This window comes from Protopterus annectens, chromosome 12.part0 (genome assembly GCF_019279795.1).
Source record: "Protopterus annectens isolate FY-2018-M chromosome 12.part0, PAN1.0, whole genome shotgun sequence".
In the NCBI taxonomy this organism is placed as follows: domain Eukaryota; kingdom Metazoa; phylum Chordata; order Ceratodontiformes; family Protopteridae; genus Protopterus; species Protopterus annectens.
Genome location: NC_056746.1, coordinates 17,209,625 through 17,233,117, shown reverse-complemented (window position 1 = coordinate 17,233,117; position 23,493 = coordinate 17,209,625). Strand labels below are relative to the sequence as shown.

The window sequence follows — 23,493 nt, the reverse complement described above, 5'->3', positions numbered from 1 at the left end:
TGTGTTTGCAGGTGTAGTGAAAGGGCAGTTTTCAGATTGATGAGAATATGTAAAGACTCTCAATACTGAGAGAAAGAAGCAGGAAAAAAAAAAAAAAAAAAGAGGATAAAGAGAGGAAAGACATGAGAAAGACATAAAGAATGATATTCATCCTTTATTTAGTACAGAGAGACTAATAATTTTTAGCAAATTTAGCTGAAGAAAGAAAAAGAAAAGAAAATAAAAAAGTATATAATGATGGAAATATGAGAACAATAGGATCAGATATGTTATGAAATATACCAACGATAATGCAGACATTAGGAATATAATTATCAAGAACTGGAATGTGTTGACCATGGTGGATGATATACAAACTGTGGTTGGCAATAAACCTTGTTTTGTGTTCCGTACATGTGATAATTTGAAGGTCATTTTTTCTACAGATCTCAATAACAAACAGATGATGCTCATGTAAAATATGGAACATTCCCATGCATGAAATGTAATATGTGCAAACATATAACATCTGTTCAGTATTTTAAACATCCAGACGGCTTTTCAGAATTCATACCCAAGGAACATACAGATTGCAACACGATGAATTTAATATATATGGCTAATTGTACAGTTTGTGAAGCCTTCTATATTGGTCTTACGAAAAGAAAATTTAAGGAACGTATATATAATCATATATACGACATTCGTAAAAGGAATGAGTTGAATGCTCTTGCCAGGCATATTGTTTTGCACCCAACACATGAGTTTAAATTTAGGGTCCTACAGACAGTTAAAATAAACTTGAGAATGGGAGATAATGAAAACCATCTAGCTAAGTTAGAACTGGACTGGATATTTAGATTTGGTGCACACAAAATGCCTGGTATCAATAATTATGTTTCAGAAAGAAGATGAGTTTTCTATATAGAATATATCATGGGATTTTTCTTTAATAAAAATGGTTTCTACAAGAAGATTCCAATAATAAATTTGATTTATGAATAAGAAAAACATCTAATTTTCGAAGGATTAATGGGAACTTCTATAGATTTTAAAAAATGTTCTGGGAATGGATAACATGGATCTGGAGTCATTTTTAACAATATTCATAGAGAATTTTTAATGTTAATTCTCCCTTCTGTATATAGTGTTACTATACACATATATATAATTTTTGTTAGAATATATGAACTTCCTTATTATAATATATGTATTTTTAAGAGATTTTTAGATATAATTAATATTTATTAATATAGATGAGACGTTATATTCAACATTAGTTATTAATTATTAATTGACAATAAAATACATTGATCATTAATAATTATTTATATCTAATAATTCTACATAATAATCAATTAATAAACCCAAGGCAATGAATGAATAGATGAAAAAATTGATTTAATATTAATAATAATCCTATTATATTATTTATTATTTTTAATAAGTAAAATCATGCTTATTCTTGTATGACATTTATAAATGAATTTGATATATAGTAATATTTTTGAACAGCCACACATCATTTCCCATAATTTGTCTGAATCACATATATATAGTCTGTTTTGACCATAGTATGAATGAAAACAGGAATTTCTTAGACTACTATAAACATATTTAGCGAATACATGAATAATATTAAAAATTTTTTTTCTTCATATTATAATTTATGAGAAATATATACTGTCTTTAGTAGTCAGATTTAAGCAATGATTATTATTTTGATCAAAAACATAGAAAATATCTTGAGACAAATGTGAATGTTAGAAATATATTAATACGACTGAATTTTGATGACGGATAAGTCCTATCTTGGGTTATGTGGATAGTACTCATGGAAAGATTAAGCAACATCTTAAAAAGGACAGAGAATAATCAGAAAAATACATACATACATATAAAAAAGTTTTTTATAGGTTATAGGAAGTTTTCCAAGAAGTTCTTTAAGGAGCTTTTTAAAAAGTTTTTTAAGAAATCTTTTTCGTGAAAGGTTTTTTATGAAAAGTTTTTTATAAAAGTTTTTTATGAAAAGGTTTTATAATAGGAATGATGTATCTGTATGACATGAAATGTTTAACTTTATCGTCTGCTCAGTTTTATTGTTTGGTTAAAGAGAATACGATATATAGTTAAACATGTATATGAGCTTATGAAAAGTTTCTTTATAATAGGGACGATGTATCTGTATGAAATGCTTTATTTTATCGTCTGCTTAGTCTTATTGTTTGGCTAGAATGAGTACGATATATAACTAAATATGTACATGAGCTTCGGCTTATACATATTGCGACAAGCACTAGAAAGTTGTTTCAAGACATAAATAATATAGATTTATATTTATGTTTTATCATGTTTTACTTAGTTTTTTTAAATATCTAAAGTAATTGATGATTGCGCTGAAAGTTTGATAATGAAAATGTTTTTATAACATAGGGTCTAGATTTTAAAGCACCAGGGCACTTTAAATTTGGTTAACTGGATGATTACTAATTGATATAATTAATGTACTTGATGAGTTGTTTTACACTATTTAAAGAGCATATCCTAAATGGTTTAGATAGATCTGATGAAGCGTGCATAGTGCACGCGAAAGCGCTCATCTCTTTTATTATTTTTTGTGTTTGTTATTGGAATAAAAGTAATATTTGTTCTACAACTGGAGTTTTCGTGATATGTTCGTAGCTGAAGTTCTCGTGGTGTATCCTACAGTCTCATTACTTTAACGTTTGGTTCGAATTTTTGTTGGCAGGATACTTTGGGATCAGTAGCGATATTTCTTCACGTATTGAATAGTTTCAGGAATTCCTCTGATAATTATGTTGTTCCTTCTGGATCTTGCCTCCAAGTCCAGAATCTTGTTTTGCATAGATTGAATGTCCAAGTCATGAATATCTGTTTTTTTTGTAAGCAATGTTATTCTGTCCTCATTTTCGGATATCCTAGCTTCTGATTTCTCTACTCTTTCAAGAATTTGACTGCATGTGGCACCAAAAGAAAGTACATGGTTTGAAAGTTCTTTTAAAGCTTCTTGTATGGGCAACAAAGCAGTTTTGATGTCTTCCATGTTAGCCAGTTGATCCGGTTTATTTGTCATTCCAGCTTTTAAAAGTTCCTGTTGTTTTACAGTTTTCTGTCTTTTGATTGTTGAATCTTTTTCTGGTGACTGCAGTGCTGATAATTTGGTTTTAGTTGTTGTTGTTTCCATGCTTTTTTCCTCTTTTGACACCGTGAAACAGAAGTCAGATAGATCCTTTGTTTAATACTCTTTTCAGAGTCAGGCAAACAATCAACTCTAATCCTGTGAATTTAATTAGTTTCCTTCTGTTTTTTTTACCTCTCAGGCAATGTTTGATTGTAGTAGAATAGTTATATCCAACGATTAATGCAAAAAATCTTGTAGTATAACCTCAGGGTTGATTTTTATTCCGAGTATCTGGAGAGCTGTAGATGTACAGTGTCTACAGAACGGCGGCCATCTTTGTCTCCTGAAAATGTACAGTTCTGATTCCCAGAAGTACATACCCATGCAACCCTACCATACATCCATAAAGAGGAGATCTTCACTATCCTTACTTTCTAAGGACATTGGCCATAGCCATTGTCCTCTGTCTACAGACATTCCTAGGCATGGTCAGGGGCTCATTAACGGTTATGCCTCCCCATCCATGTCTGTACACGTGATGATTCCATAACACTTGAAATTAAGGGACTTAATGTATCAATGCCATGGGCAGGATACTGATGCAGTCTGTTGGGGACATGACAGGATTTGGATGCAAGCATGAGCTTGTATGCACTGCAGGTGGCTACGGGATGTGCATCTGCATCCCTTCAGAAATTTTTGCTTAACCATTTATTATGTTAGGGTGATGCTGCTATTCAACTAAGCTATTCAAAGCAGCAGATCACATACATTGGTATATCAGGAAAATAGGCTGTGTACGGGCAGCTGATGTATGCAGCTGCCCCCCAAAAAATTATTCTACTCTTATACACTGTGATTCCAAGAACTGAGTAGCCATCTACATAGCTGGATTCCTTCAGATAAACAATACATGTCAATACTTACAGGAGCGTTGACATGTCTGTAATTGCACAGGGCTCTGGTATGTGGACTATGTCAGATATCAGTCCTACACAGTTGTGGACATCATCAGTGAATCCTATCAACTGTTTATATGGTTTTGGTGTCTAACATGCCCCAGCTTGGTTGTATTCATGTGAATTGCTTGCATCATCATATCTATTTAAAGATTGCTCTTAGGTTTGTATTAATGGTACTGGATGGGGAAAAAGGACAACTAAGCCATAGCCATAGGACCATGGCACTACATTTTACTGATCAAGTACAATACCAACACATCTACACTGTCATGTGGAATGCAATGAACCAATACCAGCACATCTATACTGCCATGTGGAATGCAGAGAACCAATACCAGCACATCTATACTGTCATGTGGAATGCAATGAACCAATAGCAACACATCTATACTGTCATGTGGAATACAATGAACCACTTCTGTAAAATGACACAAAGCTACAAATAGTAGCACAAATCCACAAGAATCATTGCTGATGCAACCACACATTCCATATGGGTTTACATGAGTATTCAGGTGGTCCCTATTACTACACCCTGAATGAAAGCATCTGATACAGACCTCAACTCAACTGTCAAGAAGCTAGAATATGTTTATTCTCTTGCGTGTAACTCTTCAAATTACTACACCTCAAATAATGCCTTCATTTCTTTCCTTCCTGACCTACTAATACACTTTTCTACCTCTGCTTGATTTTCTCTTCACTCTTTTTTGTAACCCAAAAGCAGCCCAACTTCTACTTTATCTCCTTCCAAATTTGTCAACCTGTTTTTTTTTTTTTTTTAAAGCTTGAGGGACAAACACGATCTATCTATGAACAAGGCAGCCTACAATATTTTGTACATACTTTACTCACAATCATGTCAACTCTGATCGCAGTCCACATTTGCAAGTACCATTACAATCCGTTTAGAAGAGTCTATTAATTTTATCATTTTATTTCATTCTGGTGGTCATAAATTCATTTCAGTAAAACTCTAGTGGCTGTTATAATAATGGCTTTGTGATTTTACTATAATCTTTGCTTTCTGTTTTTAGCTGAAAATGTATTGGGGATCACTCAATTACTCATACTAGTACCTCTTCTGCTTGCACAGTGAATATCCTACCAGCATCCATTACCCTCAAAATTCTGACAAAACTCTTATACCGTGTCCTCCAAGCAAAATACTTCCAAACCTCATCTCTCAATCACACTACTTATATCAGCACTCATACATCCTTCTGTTCAAGTACAATTATCCAAAGCAACAGACATTTTTTCTCACAAGTTGGGCATTAAACATAGAAGTAAGCAAAAGTTCCCCTACCTGAACCATCATAACTCCAGAACCGTGAAATGTAGCAGTGACATCCACCCAAACCCAGGCCCATCTCAGCATATACAGACACCAGGCAGCAGCCCCCCCCCCCATCAGCTCTTTTGCCACCATCTCACCCACAGCCCCAAACTGGCCTTCATATATGCCATACTGACTTACAAAGTATTTATAACAAACTCCCTGAAGTTCCTGTATGGATAGCACTACACAAACATCTTAGTTGCTACATAAAACTGTCTATGACAAGAAACAAAAAATTGCTCCACCAGGCTATGACATTATCAAATTAGACAGATGCATCAAAAAAGATAATGGTGTGGCTTTTTCTATAAAAAACACTAGAAATGCATCTCCCTTCTCCCCACACTCTGCCAACAACTCAGACATCCTGCTAAGCATGCTAACACTTACAAGACAATCAAAACCGTGGGTATATACATATGCAGAGGTAACAATGTTAAAACACTGGAAGGTATTCTCTGCTGAGCCTCCTCAAAAATCACTCATGAAACCATAAAATTGTGTGATGCTAATACAGATGGGCAAACCATACAATCTGAAAATCCAACCAATAACATACACCTGTACAAATTCACCAATCTTATAAACACACCAACAAGATACAAAGTCACAGCCAAAGAATCAACCCTCTATTGGATGGTAACATCCTCTTCAAAATAAAATCATCCCATGGAACTCTGTCAGACAGCCTATGTTATCACTTACCAGTCTACACCATAAGACACCAAAGCAACAACCTTAAAACACATCATTAGAGCCTGGCAAGAAAACTTACTACTTTTCATGAAGACGCTTATCTCCTTAATTGGGAGTCACTAAAGACTCTCCCCATTGCTGATGCTACCTCTGAGCTTAGCAAAATCTTCTTAGGTGTTTTAAACGTATTAGCCTCCATCAGAAAAAAAAAAAAGAGGCAAAGCCAACATCGCCCTATGACTATCCTTAGCAACTAAACAACTCATGAAACAGAGAGACAGAACATTGAAGTTCTGGACAAAAAACAGTTCCTACTCTACTAGCATATAGACAACTAAGAAACTTGGAAAACTTCTAATCATTAAAGATAAAAAGCTGTTACTAAACCAATCAAAAGCTACACATTAATAATCTTAAACTGTTCTGGACCTCAATTAAACTTTTAAACCCAGGTCAAGCTACACAGTCAAAAGAAAAAACAAAATGATAACATACCCAGACGATTCAATACCTACTTTATACAGACAGTACACTCATTAACAAACCAAGCGACTAATCAAGTTCTTGATGTCCCTACTCAGATAACCTCCTTCAAACATTTCTCCTTCCAACCAGTGCCTACAGATACCATCAAAAAGTACTTAAAAAAATTAAGACCTACTACAACTGCCCCTGACAATTTACCTGGTGAATGGGTCCATATTATATATTCAAAGTTTCAAAACTTCGACTGTATAATAAAAGATAAATAAAAATAAAAACTTACCTGAACACAGGGGAGCAAGCCTGCCTGCGCCCCCCCACACCCCCCGCTACTTAAACATACCAACTCCGAGATCGTATTACAGTGAAGTAAAGGGAAATATTCCCTACGGCGATCTCACTTCACTGTAGTGCGATCTCGGAGTCGGTATATTTAAGTAGCGAGGGATGTGGGGGGTGCAGAGGGGGGCTTTCCCCCCCTGCTCACAGCATTCAGATAAGTTGATTTTGTTTTTATTTTTTCTTATACATTCGAAGTTTTAAAATTTCACTCATATAGGGTCAATTATATGAGCGTCGAAGTTTTGAAACTTTAAATATATAATATAGACCCTGGTGACTGTTTTAAAACAACAGCTGAGGCTACTGTGTATTCAGTTTCAATTCTGATAAATTGATCTATATCTGAAAAAAGCTCCCTCACAATGGAAACAAACCTATTCATTATTCCAATGCACTGGGGTGGAAATGACACAAATCTGATCTTCCTTATGGGACAAATTACCAGCTTCTGTTATCAATCCCAGCTTCTGTCCTCATCAACAGCACAACTACTGCCTCGGTGAATTTTGATAATACTGTCAATACCCACAGAAATGACAAAAACCTAGTCTCCATCATCTTCCTAAACTTGTCAAAAGCATTTGACACCATCTCCCACCACAAACTCTTATATAAACTCTCATCCTTAGGACTTACCAGCTGTTCACTACAATGGTTCCACAGCTACCTTTCAAGCAGAGAACAAACAGCAAAATGAAAAAGTTTGTTACTTGAAGATGGTGGCGGAAAATGATCAGTGTCTGACAAAGATATATACTATGCTAAAAAATACTCTGATAACTCGATCCTAAATCTGTTCTCACAAATCTCTCACTAAACTTTATGACTTTATACAACAATCCTTCTTATTGACTGAAACATGGCTAAATGTTTAACAACTTTGTTTAAAGCCTAAACCCTGAAAAACTAAATTTCTGCTGTTCTCCCCAAAACGCATGTATACCAAAACAGTGCAATTCACTATTGTCTCTGCCAAAAACACCATAACAGAACAAGTAAACCACATAACTACTGGGTGCCATCACAGATGACCAGTTGAAATTTTATTATAATGCATCACCTGTGGCTAAAAGAAAAATCATCAAACACTAGTTATGTTATACAAAATAAAAACCACCCATAGCTGACCTTGCGCATAGGCCAACTAGGCAACTGCCTGGGGCACTGCTCTAGTAGGGGTGCTTTTCCTGTATTTATCTGGTGTAGGTAGACCAGGATGGGGGCACTGTGTGGTGCGGTGGGAGCACCGTGGAGCCTTTTTGCCTAGGGCACCAGTTGACCTAAGGCCGCTCCTGCCACCTACCTCACTGACATAGCTAGATGTACAGCTTCCACTTTCTTACTGCTATCTCTTCTCTATGCTGCTCCAATCTTCACTGAACTTCAAGTCTCAGGACTGCCTATACTTGAGCAACGTTAAAATAAAATAATCAAATCTGAAGTAAACTACAATAGAAAGCACCTCCACCTAGCTTCCCCTCAGAGACTTAAAAAATGGTTAGAACGACCACATCACCCAGCTCTTTCTGATCTAACTACAATACACAAACTTCTCTAAATGCCAGAAAATTAAACAGCCCTTAACTTAGTACAACACTCATCCAACAGAATTTACACCATCAAAAAAAAAAAAAAAAAAAAATCACTAAACACTATAACCAAATTGTCTAACACAGCAGCTTGACTCTCAATATCTGAATGGTGTAACTAAACTATGGAACTACATCCCACTACCATGCAAACTCATTTAAAACACAACTACACCTTTACCTAACAAATCAATGTCTGCTGCTGTACATCAATGCTACAATGATCTTCGACTTGTCATGTCGCCAAACCATTTCTTTTCTTTCAGAATCCTATGCTCCACAACCAGTATTCACCAATTCCTGAATAGTTAATATAATCTCCCAGCTATATTCATATATTTGGGGTGCTGCGTATCCCCAGCTCTATACTTATAATACAAACCTCATTACAGCCATACATATAATAGTCTCAGAACCTATTTTACACTCTACCTCTTAACTATAATGTTAAAATTTTCTGCCCCACCTAGTCCCTTCTCTAACCTCAATTTCTTTGAATTTCTAAACATCATCACAGGATCTATTATCTGACAACTCCCAATACAGCTCTTCAAGTACTTAATGTTCAATATCTAATACACACACACACCTTTTATACCATTACAGCTGTCACTACTTTCATATAAAGGTAAACTTGCTGCACATCCATAAGTCAAGAGAGACTAGAGCTACCCGTTCCAGGCACCTAAATATGGCCTGCGACTTGAATAGGACGTGCTGAAGGAGTGGAGGGACAGATTTGTCTCTCAGCGACTTTGGAATAGGATGCCAATTCTTGTGAAGCATGGCACCTTTATGGCACTGTTCAAATCGGCATCTGGAAGAATGGATGGGGAACCTTATTTTTTTTTTTTTTTTTAACCAGGGATAGTCCCCCCAACCCTCCTAGTCATGGGCAGTCAACGGAGTCATTACTAAATATAATTCTCGGTATTACATGGGGATGAAACGGCTAAGCTTGAAATGATCTTCAGGTTGATAGCCTTGAAACTTCTTATGATCCTTTGATCTAATTAGCAAGCGTATGTCTAATTGTTAATCTGTATGTATGTGTAAACATGTTTGTAATACACTGGAGTTTTTTTCTGCACATGGCTTTCGTTCAAAACGAGTTTTTGACTAAAGCCAGTAAACAAAGGGAAAAAAAATAAATCGTGAAGGTGCTTCGGCGGATGAGCTGCAAAACTGGAAACTTTGTCATGCAACTAGGATTCTTCTATCAGGGCGGAATGTCTGATGCTTTATTATTTATACGATATCATTTTTTCCCCTTGAATATACGGTCGTAAATTTTGAAAATGCAGAGTGCTTGAATTACAAAATAAAATATATCGCGAATGAACTAAGACGTTTACTTCCTCTCTTAGAACTGTGTGGGTGACTTAAATATCTAGCACAGCAGACAATGATTTTAAAGTACAGAAATGGCGCTAATAAAAGAAAGAAGTGAACAACATGTTAAAAGCCTATAGCCTAAGTGATGTTGAGATATGGGCCACAAGTCCCACGAGAGAATTAAAAATACCAAAAGTTCTCAGGTAAGGTATGCTTAGTCAAATACTTATGTGGAGGTGCAATGGTGCTCTGCTCAGTGAGCCTGCTAAAATTCCACGCGTATTTAACTGTATAATTAAACTATAAATGAGAACTACGAACCTTTCACGTGTCTAAAGAGGAGTATTTTAATAGAATGTTAATATCTGCAAGACATACCACATCCTCAATAAACAAAGCAGTTGTTTTCGTTTTAGTGCCACCTAAATATTCACGGTTGCAGAACTATATGTAGTTCTTATTCAAGAGCAGAACAATGGATTTACGTGTTCTATACTTTGCAAAAGAAACCGAGATAATATCTCCCACAAAATATCAGAACTTTTCACGTTGACAGATAGATCAGCAAGTTGTTTGCTGAAACAGTCACTGCTTTCAGAATGTTTTCTTTTAACCAACGTGCACTCCACTCACTTGTCACTTTGGTTTCCTGCAGACATATAACATCTGCTACAAGCGAGTCCAGTAGTTGCTTCAAACTATTCTTGGTGGCACGGATGCCATTAATATTCCAACTTAAGATCTTCATTCTTTCGATTACATAAACTATTTTCAACAGCCCACCATACTGCATACGCTCAAATGATTTGTCGCTTCTGTTCTCCGTCACTTCCTCCCTGTTATTCTGTCAAGTATATACTTCTTGAAAAACTACATCTTAAGAGGCCCTTGTGAAAAATAAGCATGGTTCATGTATTACTGCGTGTGAGGGTTATGATCCCTTATTTAGCATCAATTTTTACTGTAACTTAAAAAAGTGTTTTTGTTTGTTTATCTGCCTTGAGTACTTCGGGTGTTTTTTTTTCACGACTAGGACCAGCAATGCCATTTGTGTTTTGACTGTTTTTTTTTTTTCAAATCGCAGTACTCTTCCGCAATGTAGCAGGTTAACCGTTTTGGGCCCCAGAAAGTCAATCATAATGTCGTATTGGGGAACGTTTTTATTGGGAACATTTCCTTATTTGGCTCTTTTGGTGTCTACATCGACCCCAAACTGAATTTTAAAACTAATGCTTTAGTGGCAGATCAAAAGCCCTAAAAGTATGTGGCCAAATTTCAATTGGTTCATAGGACAATAGTAGGCTATTGGCCGGAGGCCCTTATAAGCCTAGCCAAGAATTTCACCCACATTCTCACAAAGTCAGCACCTGTTTTCCTTGCCCAGCAGGGACACAGGTGGGATCCCAGGGGTATATTTTCTGTTTCCCATCCAGTCATCTGGGTTCCTGTTAAATAGGGCTAGTGAGGTACTCTGCTTGACAAGGAGAGGGAGTCTATTCCACAGATGGGGGACTTGTCGGGACACAAATATATCCTGCCACTATTAATGTCATAGACCAGGTTGATTAGCGTGTGGGTCGCGCGGCTGGAGTTTGACTAACGGATATACAGCAACGCCATCAAGGCTGAGTCTTGAGATGGCCTTGTATGCCAGACACAGGTCACCTCTGAGCAGTCAGTGTAAGACCGCGCAGATGGACAGGGCTTTTAGCCTATCTGTATAGGATAGGTGTTTGAGACCTTGGGTTTTCTTGGTCAGAAGCCTCTGTGGTCTGTCCAACTGCTGCATGTGCTTGGCATGGTACATGCTGAAGGGGTCATTGTACTCGATAATGGGTCTGGTAAGGGAGGAGTACAGGGATGTTATGACCTCCATGTTCCTAGATGAAATGCCCTTATGAGGTGGCAATGTAGAAAGCCTTCTGTATTGGAGGCAATGTGGTGGTCAAAAGTCAGGTTGATATCAACCTGGGTGCCCATGTCCCTCACAAATGTTTACATGCTTAGTACTTTGTTATTAATGTAATAATTAGTGGGGATGCCATTTTCCCCAAAGAGGATAATGATGCATTTCTTGGCATTCACTTTGAGGCTATGCTTCTGGCACCAGTCATTAGTTTGGGTAAGGTTATCTTGGAAGATGTTCACATCATTAGGGGAATTTATGACAGTGCCCAGCTTGCAGTCATCTGCAAACTTAGTCAGCCACAAACCACTGGTTTTGGTTTGTACCTCAGAAAAGTATATCCCAAACAGTAGAGGCTCCAAGACCAATCCTTGGGGTATGCCGCTTGTTATGGATCTACTACTAGAGGTGGCTTCCTCTATTTTGACCAAGTGGGTTCTATCAGTTAGCTATCCATCTGATAACATACGGGTCGATGCCTAGCTGGGAGAGTTTATCTATTATGCCCGAGTGGGGAATAGTTTTGAAGGCTTTGGCTAGGTCAAGTTAGACAGTATGCACTGTCTTCAGCTCATCCATGGCTTTGGTGACTGTTTCGAAGAAGGTAACCAAGTTTAACAGGCATGATCTCCCTTTGACAAAACCAAACTGTGTGGGATGCAATCTAGATCTACTGTTTTACTTACAAAATTATTTACAACTTATGTTAGGCCAGTCATTGAGTTAAATTTTATGTTTTGCTCTAAGGTTGATTTAATTTTAATGGAAAGGAGTACAAAGAAAACAGGAGGCTTGCATTATGTATAACAGCTTAAACATTCTTGATAAGACTGATACTTGGGTTTATATTCCATTTACAACAGCAGATTATGTTTAGGGTTCAACGCTTTACACAATGAGGAGTTAATCTTGCTGGCTTTGTTGTGTGCTCATTCTGAGAGATCATTAGGCAATAGTAATCTTTGTAGCCATTTCTTTTAGAACTGTAAGAATTTCAAATCATCTTCTTAAATCATTGCTCATTTATGTAATAAACTACCTGTTCATATATGTAACTCCAGCTCTCATTTTTAAAATGCCACTAGATTCTTAGTTTAGCCATTGGGTATACTCTCCAAATGTGTGGTCAATGTTCTAACATGGCCTCAGGCCTGAGCACAGCTATACCTCGAACTATGAACTGCTATAATGTGTATGTATGACTGTGTCATCCTTTATCTTTACCATCAAAGGCGATCTCTGCCTAACATGCAAAGCTATGTCAAACCCAGAGCTGTTGGACATGCTCCACTTAAAGAAATCCCAATCCCTCCGAGCTACACGCTCAAGGGACCTAAACCTTGTCACCACAATAAACAGAACATGCTGGAGGGATAGATTCCTGTCCCAGAGACTTCCCATACTCTTGAACAGACTACCTATCTATGTCAAACAGAGCTCCTCATTAGCACTCTTAAAGAAAAGTCTTGATGATTAGATGGGTAATAGGAAATTCACCCCTGCGATCACTTCTGTGGTTCTGCTTGACAGGGGCACAGGAAAATAATTTTCTTGGGTGGTGAAAGCCAGGGTACCTTTTTGGCTAGGCTTGTATAGGCCCTAGGGCCAATAGCCTAGTACCTACCTATGAACCTATGTATGGGGTGGATTAGCATTCTGACTGGATACACTTCCAAGTGCTTCCATCTTTAACAGCCTTTACTAGGGTGCTGCATATTGGTGATATGAAACCAGATAGCTCGAGTCACACATATATTGTTTCAATGAGTATCCAGCTAATGAGGCAGTAGTCCTAAAAAGGTAACTAAGATATTTACAGAATGGGCATTAGTAACTCAAAGCATTATTTGAATTGTAGCATTTGTATACACTTGTGGTTGGCCTTTGTTCTGTACTGCAGGAAAGTGTGTGCGATTAGTGTGGTATGTAACACTGTTACCCTTTCTGTTCCGCTTGCTATAATGCAGTAATTTTGATACACAAGGACATACTTGATTGGTTAAAGAGGTCTCTGTAATGCTGAGATGTGAAGAGATGAAGCTTTAGATACAGGTTTACACAGCTGTCACTCCCACTTCCAAAGAAATGGTGGCTAAAACGCTGTCACTGTATTTCCCTGCCCAATTCATGAGTAAAAACTCAGTGCACAATGTACTTCTGAAACTTTCAGTTAGTTATTCAGTTAACCAGCTAAGACTCACTAGACCCATATATCTGTCTTTAAATTAACCCAGTTGCACTGACCCGGTTAAATTACGTGTTCAGAGCTACACAGTAAATAAGTGGAGGGTGAACGAATCAAACCCATAACTGCAGCTCAATGTCTATACCCTAATTCTCCATGATAAGCTTTCAGAAAACTTGAATTCATATTTCAGTTTATTAATAGCTTATTAATGTCACTAGCAGTCCCAATTAAAGATTCAGTGATGCAGGAAGAAAGTTCAAATAGCAGTCACACATTTACAGAACAGTCTTCATGCATGACAGGATGAAGTCTAATTGTATTTTGATAGACTGACCTTGGATTTGACTCAGTCACTTTCCTTTTCTTACTGTATTTTGTCATTGGGATGGAATCCACTGAAATGAGGTTAACTGACCCAAAGAAGTAAATAATAATAATAAGGTAGTCATTATAAATTATAGCAAGGGTGCATTTTAATGAACTGCAAAGGTAATTTTTTATCTCTACTGCTCTGTTCCTGTTCAAATAATTTCTGGTGAATATTTGCAGAGGTAACTGGGTCCACAGTCCCTGTCTGATAGCTGATGTTATGACACTTGTTGATCGTTTACATCATGAGCATGGCTGCTGATAACCATGAGAGGTGAGTGCAGTCAGGTCATTCTAAGAAAACAGTCTACTGCACTGCCGCACACAGCCACACATATCTAGTAAATCTGATCACCACAAGTTTGGAAATTGGAGCAAGAGGAAAATGTCCAGCCAGCACCAAGAACTAACTCAAAATCCACTTCAGAAGATCTGGATCCCACCAAAGAGTAGCCGTCTGCAGCAGCGACGGGGCTGTAAGTGCAAAAGTTTGCCTTTATTACAGAGGAGTGCTTTTGTTTTGTGTTAGTACTTCTCTTGCGTCATAGTGCTCCACAATCAGGAGAGTTCAAAACTTCAGCATTTTGTTTCATATTAAGAGGGATCAGTTAGGCAGTGGCATAATTTATGATGCCCTTTTTTAATTTGATGGGCTTACTTTCATTTTTAGAAAAGCTTCACTGTCTGTATACATATAGTGGTTACTGTCTATAGACTTAAATTTAATTGCTTGGCTTCTTTATACTTTCACAGCCTGTGAAAACTTAATCTAAGGAAACTACTCCCCCTTGTCTCAATCTGTCTTTCTCACTCTTAGTGGGTTTTAACTGAATGGCAACAGGTCTTTTCAATATTTCATATACAAAGGGCAGACAGAATAGGCATTTGAGTGTGTGCATACATTGTGTGGATAGGTGCATGCCCTATATAAAATAATGTACAGCTTCTCCCATCTTTAAACCCATTGCATGCACAAGTGTGCATATTTGTGTGTGTGTAGGGGGGGGCATTTCTCACTCACACATGGTCCATGGTATCCTTGGAGATTTAAAGCATTATCAAACTTTACCTTGTTCACCCAGTGACATAAGGTTAGCAGTGTTGAGGAAGAGTAGGGCTTAAAGCAAACACACCAGCCTTAAAGCAAAAGATACCAGTGACTGCTTTATGTTAGCCCAGCATCTCTGTTTTACTTCCTGATCATGGAGTTATTCATAGCCTGATGGCCAAGATATCTTCGCAATCAGAGGGCTGAGGCCCATCTGGTGAAGGTGTGCATCCAGAGTATGCCTCAGCTATGCTGTGACCCCAATGAGAGTGGAACTCTCAGGGAAGCTGTGGAGCTAAAGTCAGAGGTAGTTTGTAAAAAGAAATGCATAAAACACCTGTAGCATTAAGGGGAAGTAGTATTCATATGGGAGGGGAGGATTACATTTAGATCCCATTGGAGAGAACATCTATTTCTGAGAGTGTAATTAGTGCCTGCAATGAGATTTTGAATTATGTAAAAATAATGAAACATTTAAATGCAAGGATCAACTAGTAATACTTATGCAGGAAAAGGAAGTTGATTATTATGTTTAAAATTGTTGACTGGTAATATGGAAAACACAATTCCCCTTGCCTAGTATTTGTATGAATTGATGTGTGGGGCTGTATGACAATTTAACAATAGCAGTAAGTCTGTAAATTCTTTTTTTCTCTTTAATAACTATAATTTACTATTATTAGTAGTAAGCAGTATTGTAGGTTTTAATTTTTTTAGAGAACATATGTCACAATGAAGCATTTTGAAAACCCTCTTCATGCAACATCTTTTCAAGCAGATATCATTGAACTATATTCTAGATATGAGACATCTAGGGAAACTAAGAGAAATGAGAAGAATATATTTATCAGCAACATATCATTTTAAGTAGGTTCATAGTACATACACTAAGATAGTTATGTACATAAGAGGTTTTCAGTTAAATGTTGTAGTGGATAACAAGTGTTTCTTATTAGAAGACAGAGAAGATGTTACATATATGGGCACATATAAAGCTATCAGAATGTATAGCAAATGGGTCTATATTAGAACACCGACAAAGCCATTAATCATATGGCTTTATAATCGGAAATGCTGCTAAAACAACTCAATTTTGTGGGGGACTGTGCCCCCCACACCTCCCGCTACTTATATATACCAACTCCAAGATTGCTCTACAGTGAGGGAAGGGCAACATTTCTGATCTTCACTGTACTGCGATCTCACAAAACACACTTCTATTACCGGCATTTTCAAGTATAAAACCGATTAACAGCTTTGTCAATGTTCTAATATAGACCCTAGCAAATGTGTTGGGTAATAGCAGGGGTGGTTTACTTAAGCCAGCTTTACATACTTTAGGAAGTGCAAGAACCTATGCCTCCCAGATGAGCTTTACAGCAGTGTCTGCATTGGTATCCTTGGCTTACACAACATGGCCTTGAGAATCATCTGTGTTTTGTGCAAATCACATATGGCAACTTGAGAAATGTATGATTTATGTGTATCCTTTGACACAAAAGCATATATTACCTTAACTATTTTAACCAAAGAGATTTACAGTGTTCAACAGAGGATACACTGGGAGACTTCCAGTTTTCTCCCTTGAGGATACTGGTCAGCTTCCTTGACATGCTTATTTGCAGTGTGTAGGATTACATTTGGTTCAAAAGGACTATACATGTTAGAGTCACAGTGATGTTCAGAGTCTGTGATATGTGCCACTGATTGAACATATGGTGTAATATGGGCACAGACCAGTCCACACAGAGATATCTATATCATAAAACAGGGCTGAAATTGTTTGCATTTTCAGGTCATCTGCAATAGAGATGGCTTCATAAGAAATGTTCAGTCAGCATGCTTGTAATATGCATAATGCAACATATGCCATATTCCTGACATTCACAGCAACTTTCTGCAGGGTAATTTTTTTCAGTGGCATCTGGTTGGCAAGTGAAGGAATCCCAGTGTTTAATAATGCATAAAAATGCACAAATCATTGTGTGCTATATACCTGATATGTAGTAACCTCTCCCAAACAAACAAACAAAAAAGTGCTACAACTGATGTGGGATACCTTCTTGAATGACAGCTGATGACATCAGTGCAACAGCTATATACTTTAATGGAACATCATTATAATGTCACTCGTAATGATTTCAACTCTGTTGTGAAATGTATATTTTGGCTACTCAAGATCCAGTTCATTTGCAAGCGACAATGTATTATGCACCTGTCATGGTTAGTGAGGTCTTTGTTGTGTGCTATGCTGCACAACATGATAGGTAGTAAGTAAGCTGCTAATGCTATAACCACACAGCCAGTCCACTCCTGCCACAAGCATATCAACAACTTTCAGCCAGGGATGAGAGGTGATACCAGTGCTCATGACTCCCCCAGTTGATACTGAGCCCTGTATTAGTTAGCCCAGGAAAAGCAGCAACATCTACTATAGAGCTATAATACACACAAGGCAGTAACACATATATTGTAGTGATGGCTACAGTCTGGTAATTGTCACGCTGAAACTACTGACTGTGGTATAGTGCAGTTTGTTTACAATGTGCATCAGACCACTGAAATATATGGATATAAAAGTGTCAGGCTAGTTGTCTATCATCATTTCTACAAGTGAAAAAGGACACACCAAATAACAACAGGTAACTTACAGAGATCGTGGGTCATAAAACCACCTCATTAAAAATGATTGTATGTCTGTCAGTCCAACATAAATGCTGGCTGATTTCTAACTATATTTTGCCTGAGTTGCCTCATTCATAATTAATGTGGCTTATCTGAAAAAAAAACTTTTTCTTAATATCCTAATGAACTGAATTTGTAGCTAAGATATTCTGGAGCAGCTCATATCTATAAAAGTCTCTGTCCTATGCAAATGGACAAGAAGCGTGTATATACATATATAGTTTGCATGGAATTCAGACTATAATAAACTAGCTAAATTTTCAGCAAGTACTCATAGGTTAATAGGTTCATAGGTAGGTACTAGGCTATTGGCCCAAGGGCCTAAGTAAGCCTAGTCAACAAGGTTCCCTGGCTTACGCCACACAAGAATGTTAATTTCCTGTACCCCTGTCAAGCAGAGACACAGAAGTGATCCCCAGGGTGTATTTCCTATTTCCCATCCACTCATCAAGATTTTTCTTGAAGAGTGCTAATGAGGAACTTTGCTTGACATAGATGAGTAGTTTGTTCCAGAGTACAGGAAGTCTCTGGGACAGGAATCTATCTCTCCAGCATGTCCTGTTTATTGTGGTGACAATGTTTAGGTCCCTAGAGCATGTAGCTCAGAGGGATTGGGATTTCTTTAGGTGTAGCATGTCCAACAGCTCTGGGTTCAACATAGCTTTTATATGTTAGGCAGAGATCTCCTCGGTGTAGGCGATATGCTACAGAGTAAAGCTGGAGTTTTTTGAGATGGTCAGTGTAGGGCATCTGTTTGAGGCCAGTAATCCTCTTTGTGAGGTACTTCTGTGACTTTTCCAGCTGCTGCAGATGTCTTGTAAGGTACATTCCAAATGGGGCATTGTACTCTATAATGGGTCTAATGAGTGCCGAGTAGAGGGGAACAATGACCTCTTTTTTCCTGGATAAGAACCATTTTGTGATGTGTGCCACATAGAAGGATTTCCTGACTACTGTGGCAATGTGATTATCAAAGGAGAGACTACTGTCCACCTTGGTCCCAAGGTCTTTTATCACACATTCGGCATTAAGTAGACTGCCGTTTATGTGTTAGTTCATAGGTACAGAGTTTTTACCAAAGGGGATGACAATGCACGTTTTGGCATTGAGCTTGAGGCCATGCCTCTGACACCAGGCATCTGTCTCAGTGAGGCCCTTTTGTAGGATGTTCACATCATTTGGGAACTCAACTATGGCTCCTAGTTTGCAGTCATCTGCGAACTTCATTAGCCAAAGGCCTTCTGTGTTAGTCTGTCAGTATGCCAGTTGGCAACCCATCTTGTGACATAGTGTTTTATACCAAGTTTAATGAGTTTAGCTATAATTCCAGAATGGGAGATGGTGTTAAAAGCCTTGCTGAGGTCAAGATAGGCTGTGTGAACCATCTTACCCTTGTCTACAGCTTTGGTGACTGCCTCAAAGAAGTCAGTCAGGTTCAGAAGGCATGATCTGTCTTTCACAAACCCGAACTGGGTGGGGTCCAGAGTTTGGAGGTTACCAATGTCTTTGTTTATGAGTTCCATGATAATACATTCCATGGCCTTGAAAACTAGGCTCATCAGACTAATAGGGTGATAATTCCCAGGATCAGTGGTGGCTCCCCCTTTGTGGAGTGGGATAACTGTTGCTGTGCAACCATTCAGTGGGTACAAAGCCTGGTGTGAGGCTATGACTGAACATGGTGCTTAGGTGGGGAGCCAATTCGTTCTGAAGTTCATGTAAAACGCAGCCTGGGATGTTGTCCAGTCCCATGGATGCTGTGGTTTTGGTTTTAGAGAGTGCAGCTTTTACCTGCATAGATGTGATTACAGGGACTCTGCATTCTTCCTGTATAGATATGGGCCCTTTAGGGGCTGAAAGGGGGGTAAAGTTAGCACTGAACCTATCTGTCAGGATGTTGGCAATATCAGTTGGTTCTGTAATTTTCGGGTCGTTGTGCTGTAACTCAGAGCAGATCTGGGTATTGCCATTGAGATTCTTGACATAGCTACAGAATGCTTTGTGGCTGCCCTTAGAATCAGTCACAATTTTGTTTTCATAGCTAGCTTTGGAGGATCTTATAAGGGATCTCAGCTTCTTACTGAGGCTGACCAGGGAGCTCCTCCACTCATGGGATTTTACTCTCTTTTGGAATAGTTTCTTCCTTCAGTTGTAGAGTTTGTTTATGGCAGGGTACCACTAGATTGGCTTCCTTTTTTTGGAGGATAACGTCTTGGTTCTGTTTGGGATAGCACAATCCATGCACTCGTATAAGTGCTTATAGAGTGCATTTGTGTAGGATTCAGCAATTGTAACTGTATTGTCCATCTGCATGGGTGTCATGAAGTTCTCCACTTCTGTCTTAAGAAGCATGAAGTTGCCTTTGGAGAAACATTTTACCATGGTTTCCTTAATGGTGGGTGGGGTGGGATGCGGACATCTGCGGCAATTAGCTTATGGTCGGATCTGACCAACGAGGAGTTGACTTCAGGTTTGGAACACTGGTCACTCATATTGGTAATGACTATGTCTAGGATATTGTTGTCCCTGGTGGGGGTGTGGATGTTGATCCAGGGCATTGGAATTTATGAATTCCAGAAAGTGTTGAGCGAAGGATTTGGTACATGAGTAGTTTTCCCAGTTTATGGTGGGGTAGTTGAAATCGCCCATTATTAGGATGTTTGGTTGAACCCTAATATTTTTCAGTATATCAAGAAAAGAGGAGTGGGAATCCTGGGGCATGGTGAGGGATCTCTAGCAAGCTACAATTTGGATTGCAGCTTTGCCCAGAGTTAGTTGCAGTTAGATAACCTTGGATGCATTATGCTGCACAACTAGCCTGGAGGTGTGGATATCCTTAATGAATATGGAAACACCTCTGCCTTTGGTGTTCTGGTCTTAGATGGCTGAAAAGTGTGGTGTGAGTTATAGCCTGGTAATGCAGGGGTGCTCTCTAGAGCCTACTCCTTTCAGAACCCACCAGAGTATAGCACTAAGCAACCTAAATTGGTTAGAACTGCCCCATTAACTAATATATTCACAACTGTTTACCACATGTCAAATTATCCAGCATCCATCTGCTTCACCAGCACTAAATACCATTCTACACAACTATGTTCCCGCTCAGTCATTATGATACAATGACCAAAATCTCTTCTCTATCCACAAGCTGATCAGATCTGCTGGGCCTGGTGTGGACTCGTACCATGTTGCTAAAGCCTAGAACCCCTTAACTGTGTCCATCAGATCAAAACCCTAGTCCTTTAAAACCATTCTGAAAGACTTTCTAGCCAAAATATAGCTCTGTTCTTGCTCTTCCCAGGATAAACTATATCCAGAAATATGAAAAAGTACCTGTTTATTCCATATACCACCTTATTCCCCCTTCTTCACTTACTTCCGTACTTGAATCCATTTCTCTCCCTTGACTCTCTGTCTAAATATGCCATAACCATGTTTTTTCTCCCACTTCATATTACAATTCCTGTTTGTATTATAATAACTTACTTATAATTTCTCTAAAAAGGCTAAATATTGAATCATTATCATTTAATTGGTATCTATTTTTAACGAATGTATTCATATCATATCAAATTTAGTATAATTATTTAAACTATAGATGTTTTGTATTATTTTTGAATACTGTAAAACTATTTTTCTTAAAATGTAATACGCTGGAGATTTTCACACTGGGCCTCCACCAAAAATGGGTACATACTCAGTTGGATTTTCCCAGTAATCAACTGTCAATAAATAAATATTCTTTTATGCTGTATTATATTACCAGAAAGCTTTATGTTTGCACATTACTGCCACAAATATCAGTTACAGATTATGTGTGTGTGTGTGTGTGTGTGTGTGTGTGTGTGTGTGTGTGTGTGTGTGTGTGTGTGTGTGTGTGTGTGTGTAGCATGTCTTGTCGGCTACATGAAAGTACTTGTATCACGAGTTTCTAATACTTTTGGTGGAATAAGATTAGTGTTAGGTTGTGTTTTACTTCACTGTATTATGTATTTTCATAATGATACTTTTATGATTATCTGTACTTGTACAGGCATACATTCATGGCATATTTCTGTCAGACCTGTTGCATTATATTGGGTTATTTAGGTTTCTTTAGCTGTGTAGTTTCTCATGTTCCTGTTTATCTCATCTTCAGTGATATCTCTTTTTAGTCCGGCAGATCTTTTTCACCTATTTTCCATAGATGGTAAATGTCATCTAAGTTTTCATCAATGTACTTTTCATACACGACTCATTCACCATATTCTTCTTTGTATATGTACATGGTTTGCCTATAACTAGACACTTGTACTGGTCCTTGTTCTATGCCATTCCTATTCTAAAGCCCTACTGCACTGTCTTGTTCATTTCAGGTTTGCTATCTATGAAACTTTGCCTATCTACCTACATAAAAGGGGTGCTAAAAAGTTCTAAGCCAGACCAAGAAGGGAATGACATGGAGTCTTGAAACTTGCAAGTTATTCAACATATTCTCCCTGACGTTCAACACACTTGGCACATCATGTCAGAAGCTTCTGTAACCCTGTCAAAAAAGTCTGAAGTCTGGTCACTGAAATCTTGCTCCGCTGCTGCAATCAACTCCAAATCACTCGAAAATTGCCCCCTTTTCAAAGTCTTTTTAAGTTTGGAAACAGGAAATAGATTGAGCAAGATCTGGTGAGTAGGGTGGATGGTCTATGCACTCAAGCCTCAATTTTGTCAAAACATCCATTGTTTTGCCAGCTTTGTGAACAAGTGCATTGTCTTTCAAAAACAGAACTCCTTCCCACCACTTTTCTCTCCTTTTTTCTTTTAATGCCTCCTTTAATCAGCACAGCAAGTTACAGTAGCATTCGGCATTAACTATTTAGACCCTTGGAAGATAATCAGTCATTGCAACACCTTCCTGATCCCAAAACACTGTGGCCATGACCTTTCCTGCAGACTTTTGGGTTTTGAACTTCTTTGGCCTAGGTGAACCTGAGTGCCACCATTGCGTGGACTGTTGTTTTGTCTCAGGATCATAGTGGTGTAACCATGTTTCATCAACAGTAACTAGTCTTTCCAAAAAGTTGGCAGCAGCTGAACTAAAATGCCACAAAATCAACTTGAAAGTGTCTACTTGACTTCTTTTCTTGTCGGCATTCAAACATTTGGGAACCAACTCGGCTGACAGCTTCTGCATACCCATCTGCTCATGGATTATAAACCAAACACATTCCTGGGATATCTGTAGTGTCTCAGCAATTGTTTTCACTGATTTTCACTGATATGCCAAAATCAGGTCATGGACATGGTCAACATTTTCAGGTGTTAACACCATTTGAGGCCTCCAGACTTTGCTGCATCTTCAATCTCAAAATCTCCAAGCTGAAAGTTTACACACCACTTTTTCACACTTGAGTAAGAAGGGTACTTGTCACTCAATGTCTACATGATACATTC

The 23,493-nt window shown here is 38.0% G+C and overlaps 2 protein-coding genes across 2 annotated transcripts in view; one reads left to right on the top strand and one right to left on the bottom strand.

Annotated features, from left to right (window-relative positions):
- The window catches only part of APEX2 (apurinic/apyrimidinic endodeoxyribonuclease 2), a 401,945-nt gene extending 391,228 nt beyond the window's left edge, over positions 1-10,717 (bottom strand). The window contains exon 1 of the mRNA XM_044089062.1: positions 10,504-10,717. Coding sequence (XP_043944997.1) covers positions 10,504-10,663 — 160 coding nt within the window. The 5' untranslated portion in view covers positions 10,664-10,717. The remainder of the gene's footprint in view (positions 1-10,503) is intronic.
- Positions 10,718-14,574: 3,857 nt separating this feature from the next.
- PFKFB1 (6-phosphofructo-2-kinase/fructose-2,6-biphosphatase 1) overlaps positions 14,575-23,493 on the top strand; it is a 507,147-nt gene continuing 498,228 nt past the window's right edge. Inside the window, exon 1 of the mRNA XM_044089060.1 lies at positions 14,575-14,809. Coding sequence (XP_043944995.1) covers positions 14,719-14,809 — 91 coding nt within the window. The 5' untranslated portion in view covers positions 14,575-14,718. The remainder of the gene's footprint in view (positions 14,810-23,493) is intronic.